The sequence below is a fragment of the Venturia canescens genome, chromosome 1 (genome assembly GCF_019457755.1).
Source record: "Venturia canescens isolate UGA chromosome 1, ASM1945775v1, whole genome shotgun sequence".
NCBI classification, from domain to species: Eukaryota; Metazoa; Arthropoda; class Insecta; order Hymenoptera; family Ichneumonidae; genus Venturia; species Venturia canescens.
Window position 1 is genome coordinate 24315018 of NC_057421.1, and position 10526 is coordinate 24325543.

The 10526-nt window shown below is 40.0% G+C and overlaps 1 protein-coding gene across 1 annotated transcript; it reads left to right on the forward strand.

Annotated features, from left to right (window-relative positions):
* The first annotated feature begins 7870 nt into the window (after positions 1 to 7870).
* On the forward strand, positions 7871 to 9023 carry LOC122407135 (uncharacterized). The gene is made up of 2 exons (XM_043413162.1): positions 7871 to 8325; positions 8571 to 9023. The coding sequence occupies exons 1-2, from the start codon at positions 7975 to 7977 to the stop codon at positions 8916 to 8918; spliced, it is 699 nt and encodes a 232-aa protein (XP_043269097.1). The 5' UTR covers positions 7871 to 7974; the 3' UTR covers positions 8919 to 9023.
* Positions 9024 to 10526: the final 1503 nt, after the last annotated feature.

The window sequence follows — 10526 nt, forward strand, 5'->3', positions numbered from 1 at the left end:
CAAAATAGACGATAAGGACTCTCGGAGGTTCAAACTTCGGAGGTTTACGCTCTTGGATACGTGTATATGTATATACGTTGTACATAAATATATGTACAACAGCTGTATAGGGATACGGTCGCCTTCACTTTGCTTCTATCTGTTTCTATTCTTCTTACTTTCTCACTGCAGTTTCTATCTTAAACTTCTTCTCCACCCACGTGTCGCAATTCTCCATTATCCAACAGCTATCTCTCTTCTCCAAACTACCCACCACTGGCACGACTACCCTCGATGACGTCGCACCTTCCAACACACTCACTCAACTATACTTTCCATTTTACCAACTTTTTATTGCACTTGGAAGTAAAATATTTTGCGGTGGAACATTTACCAGTTTTCGATCTACCAGAAAATCGAGTTTCGTATGTACCGAACTCTCGCTACTTTTTCCAAAAATATGCAGCCTCTCTATTCTCTTTGGAACGTAAGAATTATTTGGATTTTCAAACATCGACGATTCACTCGGCCCACCGATTTTTCTGTGTATGGAAACGAAAACGGATTCGTTTTGTACAGCGAAGAATATATCATTTTTCAAGAATTTTCAAAGCATTTAGCCACCGATTACAAACAGCATGGTTGACAGCAAAAAATGATGCACGTGAGAACTATATTTCGTATTGTTTTCGAGCGTTATTCATCATGTCAGACTAGCACTTTTACTGATAAGTGGAAATGTCATTTTACCATCCATGCAGTTTTTTTTTTCAGGGCTGCCCGAGCGTACTTTACAGTATAAACATTTAAAGTGACTGAAAACATTTTTTACTATGCTTATAGAGAAAACGACTCCTGAGTCTTTCGAATAAAAGGTATGTTCGCAAATACTGTCCCCGCGAGATACTATATTCCTAGTACTTTCCTCTAGAATTTTCGGCCTCGTTTTGTCCGTGTAACAGTTGAAGGCAGGAATCGAGTCCCTCGGAAAATTGGAGTGAAATATTTTCGTGAGCGATGAAATTCCAGCTTCACAAGTTGCGTCCAAAGTTTTGCTCCATTTTTCTTAAAAGCTAATTCTAGATTGTAAATTTACGACGATAAATCACTGTCTTATTTGCTATTTTTCGATGCACTTTCCAAAACATCGTGATCAAGTTAACAAACATGATTCTGCGGATGTTCGATTATTCACGAATAGTCCGGCACGAAGAAACGGAATGTATCCAAGTTCGTTGCTTTTATTTACGAACCGTGCCCGTCATGTTGGTACTATCGCATAGTCTCGTCGCTGCTCTTGCAGAGATACGCCGATGGGGAAGCTCGCATTGAAAGTAAGAGAGAACGAAAACGCGCGGTAGAGCGATAGCTCTGGACGACTGACAGTACATAATATACGTTACATAGTGTAAATACATAATATGGGCTGTTCCGAGGGCACTCGAACGATTTTCAAAGGAGAGTCAAAAACTTCCACTTCTTAGAATTGACTTGCATTTTATTTTTTTCAAAAAGCCTTATTTTGCCTTGATTTTTTTTAATTAGCAAAAAAGTTACTGATTTTATCAACACTGAGAAAAGGGAACAAAACTTGACGTGTGGGGTCAAATCAAAATTGCTCACTGTCGCTATAACTAGGTTGAATCAACGAAATTTTTTGTTGCATAAACAAATTTCATTTTGCTCGCCACGACACTTATTGGTCGAGCACAAAATTAGTTCAAACAACAGATTTCTTTTCATCGTTTATTTACAGAATTTTCTATTGACAATGAATTGTTGAAAGAAAAATGCAAAATTGAGTTGGAAGGAATCGATTGAACAAGGCTCGTGTCTTGGCTATCGCATGGACACCAACGTCGATGGAATTCTTGTCGATTGGTTGAAATTTTAAGAGAACTTGCGGAGTGACAACTCTGCGAGGGGAAAAAATTGTTTAAAAATCCTCACGGAAGAGCCCATACGAGAGAAAGGAATATCACGAGCTTTCTGTGCTCTCCCCATCGTCTGCCTTTCCCCGTTGATAAATGACAAATGCAGGATTCGATTTACTGATAAGTCCCAGAGTCGGGGAATGCTGGTCTGAATAAATCACGCCAATTGTTTATCAAACTAACGGGCTCTCGAAATCCGGAACTCTCGAAGCGGTGATGCGTTTTTCACTCACACATATGCCCTTGTGTGTGTGTGTGTGTGTGTCGATACATACATAGCGCTCGGTTACATGTCATATCTATGCAATGCATACATAATCCTGGAGATTTAAATAAAACGAAAATAGTCCGATGATGAAAACACACGAGCCATTCGTCCGGTTCGATGCTATTTTTTTTTTATATAAATAGATTTTTTTTCAACCTCGAAGCCGCGTTTTCAAGAAATTCTCATCCGCTGGCATGAGCTTTTATTCAAATAGCATTGAAGAGAATAGTATATTACACCACAAGGGCAGAAAGTTTGATATTCCTGCACTGCGCGTCACAATGCCCGAGGCGAAGCCGAGGGCATTTGACGCGCAGTTCAGGGCTATCAAACTTCTGCCCGTGTAGTGTATACTATTTTTCTTCATAGCCGGTCGAAAGTACGTTTCTTCCGAAATACGCATCTATCGATAGAAGATGTTTTGATGCCTGCCCCCGACATTTGCTGCACGAACGAAGCGAGTGCTGCTGGTCGGGGGGGGGGGGGGGGCAGGCATAAAAAAAACAAGATATTAGCAAAGATAATTAATATGAATATTTGCATTCCTATGAACCTGAAAATAGATCATTATTCCGAACGACTATATTCATTTTATCAGCCTGGTCACTTTATTTTTGGTTTTCACATTGATTTTATCTGGAAGGATAAATGTATGTTATTCGTTCGGATTTGTACTGTTTTGATAATAGTGCTTGGAAATAATATGGCATTTCCATAACATATTTCCGAATGAATAACATAACCTTATTCGTACGGTTTGCAGATGACTAGACACAACCTTTCAAAAAACACGTAAGCAATATCGGTTCAAACGTCAAACGTCAAAAGTAAAAAAAATAATTACGTTAAACCTTTCGGAATGCAGAAAAAGGTTTTTGCTCCCGTCGAGACAAATGAAGCGCGTGCAGTTTTGACAGCGCAGTAATGTTATATTTCGACTGAGGTGTGCAGAGAAAATTTTTTGCGCCCGCTGTCACAGCGAGCGTGTTTTTTTTTACCAATGCAGGAATGTTGAACTTTCGGCCCTGAAATCGGGGCCGAAAGTGCGTACTTTCGACCGAGGTATGAAGAAAAATTTTTTATTTTTTTTTTTATTTTCAAGTATTTCGAGAATTTCGAGTATGAACTCAAAGCAAATTTTCACAACTTTCCGATGACGAATTTTGTCGAATGACTGAGCGCGCTATAAATTGGAACAAGATGCTAGCCGAGTTTCTATTCAAGTGATTAATTCAAAAAAATATTCGATACTTGAGAAGTTTCGTTTTTCTTGGTCAAGTGATTTTTGCATTAACTGAAAGGTGGGCCACAAGGGTCTGTGGAATCTCGTTTTGAAGGAGGCAACAAAGGAAAATAATGGAAAAGGGATGGTTGGAAAAGTGCACAACGAAAAGAAAGCCTGGCTTTGACAAGCAAATTGGGATTTATGAATACACTTCATTTTTCTTCGGTAAAGGCAAATATCGAAAACGTTCGCGTATTGGAAAAAATTGACTCGGGCTCAGGACTCTAAGAACAGCGGGGATGTAGTTTTTCCTGTTTGTTTCTTTTATTGTGGCAGAAAAAACGTGCTGAAAATGAAAAAAGCGAGAGCGCCTTTGTGATCTGTATTCCGCTTGTTTTTTTAGGCCTCTTTGTCTTCCGTTCTCTTTCACAACTACTTCAGTTTCCTGCGGTTACCGAAAAATCTGGTGCAAATATTTTACCCGGTTTCCCCGGCTTTATTCGACCTAATGTTCGTGTTTTTTAAATGGAAACTACGCTTCCTCTCTCCTCGTTTATATATGGAATAAAATTCACCCTAACTGCGTCTGACCCCAAATCCATTGTTAAGCGGACGTGCTGTTTTTTTAATGCATCTACGCTCCTTTGTTTAGCTCCGTATCGGAACCAACCTTTTAATAACGCACGTGTATTTCCCTCCGGGATTAATTAAGGGGTTCCCATTACCCGGACATTTTCTGAGCCGACAAGTTTAAATAATGAAAATTGCGGACTCAGATCCGTCTCCAAAAGTCGCAATCGAATGAGGAAACGATCGAATCTTTTCGACGAGTCCGACCGCTGCTCTTTGAGAAACGTGAGAAATTCGTTAATAATTATGAGAGTAGAGTACAGAAAATCAGTACTCACAACATCCCTGAACATTGGAATTGGATTAAATTATGAGAGTAAAGTTCGTTCAGTCGAACGAATATTCCATTATACTGGACATACTGGACAAGGTTTATATTGAATAAACTGAATAATTTTTTGGTTCCCATCCCAAATGACCTCGCTCAAAATAACCTGGAAAAATAACCAACGAACAAAATAACCATGAACAAAAAAACTGATGAATATAACCCATGAACACAATAACCGTGATGAATATAAACGATACACAAAATAAATATAATTTCTCAAAACAAACAAACAAACGAATAAACAAAAACACACACTCAAACCTAAACAAACAAACAAATAAAAATACACACACAAACATAAACAAACAAACAAGCAAAAACACACACATACGAACCTACCAATACGAAGGAAAAAAATTGCAGCGTGGATGTTCTCGAGAAATCTCGAGGTGTTAAACATGTTAAAAACAATAAACAATAAATTTATAATCAAGCATTGCCAATCTTTTTCATGTTTCATGGATTACGAACTTTAAGTTCATTTTAAATGAGGATTATTATTTTCACGTTAGTTCTATTCACGGGTTATATTATGTTCATCGTTTATTTTGTTCATGTTTATTTTACCGGGTTAATTTGAGCAAGGTTATTTGAGGCCTGACACCATTTGTTTTTCTGGAAAGAATTCTGGACAGAATATTCAGTGTAACTAAATATAAATCGATTCAACTATTCTCTCCCCTCGCTGTACAACTGTCACGGAATAAAACTCGTCAAAATATTGATGCGATGGAACAGAAAAAGAATTTTCATACAACATGAACATTGAAACGAATGAGGCAAACAATCCCGAAAAATGTGAGAATATTTAGTTCGCAATACGAACGCGACGATATTTGTCTAATGAATAATTCAACGTATATAACGTGGATGCGGAACAGAGAAAAGGCATCCGGAAGTGGCGAGAGGACGAGGGAGCCTCCCGTGGTCGGTCTTCGTAACAAAAGCCAACCCACCGTCGGAAGAACTCTGCCGTTTATGCTGGGCGCGTGTGCGTTCAGTTACACAATGTTACTAACGCCCGCACAGAGAGAATTATCCACGCAGCCTCCCCACCGGCACGGCGAGCTTCTATCGACTCTTTCCTCCGCTTCGTTGCTTTCATAAGCTTCTTTACTCGCCTGTCGCGCATTTTCGAGCAAACGAGAAATGAGTGAAACAATGGAGAACTTGCCGCGCTCAATATTTACGAACAAACTTTGCTGTTTAGTTTTATAAGATCAATCTTCTGAGGGATTCTCGAACGCAAGTTTTAACTTTCGATTAACAGTCGAATGATCTTTTACAATGAATTTCGGGATATTGATCATCCCTCGAGGGTAGATCAAATAAAATGTCTTATGATCCCCAAAAACCTTCTTTACATTTCCATTTTTTTCAATTTTAACAAATCGAGCCAGCAAACGGGAATTTTGTTGACACTAATTGAAAAAATCGGGCAAACGATCCCACTGGATTCAAACGGATCGTTGCCCTCGCTGCACACATTTCCGGAAGAATTTTTCACTCCGCTTTGGTCCTTCCGGTTTTATTCTTCACAATGAACTCGAGCCTCGAGAATTCGCCGGGTATTTGTAATAACGAAATAAGTGAAGATATACAAGCTCCTCCGGAAAGTTGGTTCAGTTCGTCAAAATACACGCTCCGCGGCGGGAGGATCCCATTGACATTCATGCCGAAAGTCTCGCGGGTACCACTGGCGAAACGCGATTTTGTTATCCGGTTGGGCGTTAGACGAAATGAGGCCATCGGGACGGTTCGTTGTGCACGGGCGTCCAACCTACACTCTCTACGCTCCGCTCACCACATGCTTCCAGCGTGCGTACACGCACATGAACATACAATGGGAATTAAGGGTTTGCGTGTGTAGGATTCGGTATGAATGCTGTTAGTGCTTGCACGACGCGACACCAATGAAAGTAGTAAATTGATTGGTAACTCTTTGCAAGTGAATAGATACAAGCTCGTCGGATAGCCGCACTCGAGTTGGGCATGCTCTCGAAGCTCACTGTCAACGAGATATGTCCACAGACTCACGAACCGTAGCATGTTCCTGTTTATTTACTCTTTATTCTTTTTCCCCAACATTTAGTTCAACGATGTTTTTTCTTGTGTCAATTGACGTACAATACGCGTTGCGGTGGGTCGTTTGAAACTTGCTGGGAAAAAGGAACGGGTCAATGTAAGGTCAGAAAAAAAGCGGAACTCGCTACTATCAGCAAAGCCCGAGGGACTTTTTCATCCAAGGAGCTAATGGGATCAGGGAGACGTCGATAAAGAATTTTTTTTTTACGCAATAAACTTTCGTACCTGATGATTCTGCTTCTGATTTTGGGATGCTGATTCAAGTTTTTTTGCCCCTTTATTCGAAGCTCATGGACCGAAACGATTTTCGTATGGGATTTGGCAAAAACTAAAATCGCCGTCTAACATCTAAAGGATTGCAAAATATCGTGGAAATCGAGGGAATTATGAGACAACGGAAAATTGTCTTGAGCTGCAGAATTTGGGAGCTCGATAAAAATGTTTGCTCGAAGGCTCTCGAAATTTAGGGGACGACAATTCGAGTGCACAGCTTTTTTGGATCGGCGAGATTTTGCTACTTTTTATCATGGAAGTGGCCAAGAAACTTTTAGGGGCATCGTCAGAGCGAATTCAATGCTTCGACATTCGTTCTTAAATTCTAGCGACTGCAACTTCGTATCTTACAATCCTCCCTAAACACACTTGGTCGATTTTCATAAAGCCCGAGAGTCGAAGGACTACATTTTTTCATCCTCCGTGCGCTCACGCTGACGATAAAAACAAAGCTTGCCAGACTCGAGGGGAATGGTGTTTGCGATAAATCAAATCGTCGTGATCCGCTCAAGTTGCTCGAAGCGATTCGAATGTGCGAAGTTTTCGGGCTTGGATGTATATGATAAAAGGGTGAGATATTCGGTGAGGTAAAAAAGTTGTTACTTTGGTCAAGGGTCGGTTTTTCTCTCTCCTGGGGGTTGCGTTAGCGAGGGATGCTGCGTAGTATTGTTGAACGATGAATTATGTACGAGACGAGCGATGGCTCTTTTGTCTGTTGCGTTCGCTATCCGTTTTCACAACGAGAAGAATCGAAAAGTTTTTTCTCCTCGGCAGTCGTATTTCGTCGGTAGCGTAATTCCCTGCGAGTTCGACGGAAGTGCGATCGATTGCTGCCGAATGTTTCGGCCGAACGGAGTCCTCGATTCCTCCGCCAATGCGCGTTCGCTGATCCGTTGCTTCTGGCTTCGTGTCCCGAGGCGAACGGCTCCGCGCTCCGCGAAACATTCGCTGAGCGGCCCGAATGTGTCGGCAAGTCTCCGAGACGCCTCGAGTTTACCCGAGCGTCTCCGAGCGCGGGCGAAGCACTGTCGACTGTACGCGATCGAACTCGGGCTCGTTTCGTATTCGTCGAGCTTACCCGAAGGCTCCCGAATAATCACCAGTCTATGAATCCCTCGAGTCTTTCGCCTATGTGCTCGGCCACTCGTATCGAGCGTCCCGACTGAAACGAGAGGCAAACGTTCGCCTCATACCGCACCACGCGTCGCTCCGCGAGTTCCGTGCCAGTTTTTACAAATTTAATGCGACGATGACGACGGATTGGTCTAACGAAATAACTCTACAATTTATAGAGATTTACAAATTAGAGCCTGTACTGTGGGACCGAAAACATCGCCACTACAAAGACAAAGCGGTGACGACCGAAGCCTGGAACCGGCTCGCCAAAATGATGGAGATGCCGGTCCCGGAGTTGAGGCGAAAGAAGGACTCGTTAATGGCGTCTTTCAGACAGCATGCCAGACGGAAACAAAAGTCACTCGTGAGCGGCGGACCTGCTACAAAAATTTATCAACCTTCCTGGTTCGCTTATCAAGCGATGGAGGATTTCTTGTTCGCAATTTACAAATGCGAGGGTCTCGGCAGCGCTGACGACGAAACGGTGAGTACGCGATAACGAAGAATTGAAAAAATATATTTTATCTCCTCCGTTCCGTAGGGCACGAGCTAATATTACGAAGGAACTGATGCAATTTTCATCGTTTTTTCAATGTATTCCTTCGTCAAAGACTGCGCGCGATAAATATTTCGAACTTGAAAAGTTTTCTTCTCTAAATTGAATATCGTGAATAAATCGGGACACAATAGTGAATAACAATTTAATATTCGATTTAATTGTTACTCAAGACCCACTATGTGCAAGCTGAAGATTGGATCGAAACGGTGGAGAATCCAATTACCGACGATCAACTACCGAAACAACCTCATTCCACTTATTTTCACGAGGCGATCTCGAGAGATTCTGATCTTCCAGATACGAGCAGCCGAATGGATCAAACCATCAGCCCCGTAAACAGTATTGTATCTCAAAAACAAAACTGTGAAGACGACGAATGCGATTTGTATGGTAAACTCATTGCGAAAAAATTGAGAAAAATATCGGAAAAGGATAGGCAGGAAATAATGTACGAAATCGACGGCCTGTTGATAAGGAAAACTCGTTGTCATAACACAAGTCAATCCGCTTCTCCTTAGCTTTCGAATTTCATGAATTTATATGTATTTTTTATATTTCAATGACGATTAAATCTCAACGAAAATGTACCTATGAATTAAAATTTTTTCATTCGATTAATCAAATAATTTGTACATTTTTTTAATTCTAGGATTTTATTATTGTTATTAGAAATAAAGTGGAACAATAATGATAAAAAAAGTGATTTTCTTTAACATCCTTAAGGAGTTTCGGTACAGGCGATACAATGTTGCCATGCTAAATCATGCTAAAAACAATAAAAAATTTCAAAAAGTTCAGAATTTTATAAAATTTGGTCACCATATTCTTTAGTGTCAAATTTGATGATACAAATTTTTGAAGATTTTTCTTCTACACAGTTATCGAGTAATTGATCACTAAAGTTCACGTGTATAAGCATAGCGTTTCCATATATTAAGGTATACATTCCGGGCATAAGAAATCTGCTTTAATGCGTAACTACTCGATAACTAAGTAGAAGAAAATTTTGAAAAAATTGTGTTTTCGCACTTGATGTTGAAGAACATTATCACCAAATTTGATCAATTTCTTAATATTTAGACTTCTGTAGCGAAACTCCTTAAACCCGATATTTTACGACGCTTACGTTTGCAACGCTGGAGTCCAACGAAAAAAAACATTTGTCATTCACCAATTTTTGATTTCACGAAGTATCGGTGCAGGTTGAAAAACTACGAATTGCAAATTCGACAGGGAACGAAATTGGAGAATTGCTGGAATTATTGGAAGGTTTTTTTTTATATATAATTTCGTTGGACTCCAACGTTGCACACTTCAGTCTCATGATATTTTGCCATTTACTTCATTTATTCTTTCGTTAAGGTAGTTGAGGCCGTACAGTCATCTTTTTTACCCAAAAGTTATGACCTGTACCTTTCAAAAGTTAGGCCAGCATACATTTTGGCTATGTTGCATACACTTTATAGAAGAGTCGGGGAAAAAAAGATGAAAAACTGGTTAAAGCTCAGTCGAAAGCACGGACGGTGACGATCCTAGCCTCAAAAAACTGCACCGGAAACAGATTATTATTAATATAATCTCAGCGAATCTCCTAATGAATTTGAAAAAAGTTGACATTATTCAGCAAGCCTTGCTCATGTTGGCCAAAAAATTTCATATTTTTAGCATCATTTTTAACGGAGATATCACTGAATGTGTCTTCACTTCCAAAAGGTTAGGTACATGTTATTTGGCCCAAATTGTTATTGATTTTTCTCAACAACTACGCTCCTAATCTGTCTGAAAATTTAACTGATTTTTTTTGTACACTTCACTTTATAAGATGCAATCGGTTTAAAAGTAATGACATCATTTTCTTTCTATCTCGTATTTAAATGAGATATGATTTGAATTTATTTACGTATATTGTTTCCCTCGAGAGTAAAAATGATCGCAGGTTCATTCAACCTTAGAATTTACCCTTCTAGTTTTTTTATGTCCTTTTCGTATTAGCACATTCCTATGTTTGCGATGTTCGCTTAGTCAGCACAAATTTCCTTCGGAGAAACATGAACCTTGCAAGGACAATCTGATAAGGAATGTGAGCAGAGATTTCTTCGGATGTGACAATCGACTGAGGCTGAGGC

What these genes read in the sequence shown, in the direction of transcription:
- LOC122407135 (XM_043413162.1), top strand. Translation starts at nt 7,975, where the DNA reads ATGACGACGGATTGGTCTAACGAAATAACTCTACAATTTATAGAGATT. An exon ending in GCAGCGCTGACGACGAAACG is followed by an intron (nt 8,326 to 8,570) that starts GTGAGTACGCGA and finishes TTGTTACTCAAG; the next exon opens with ACCCACTATGTGCAAGCTGA.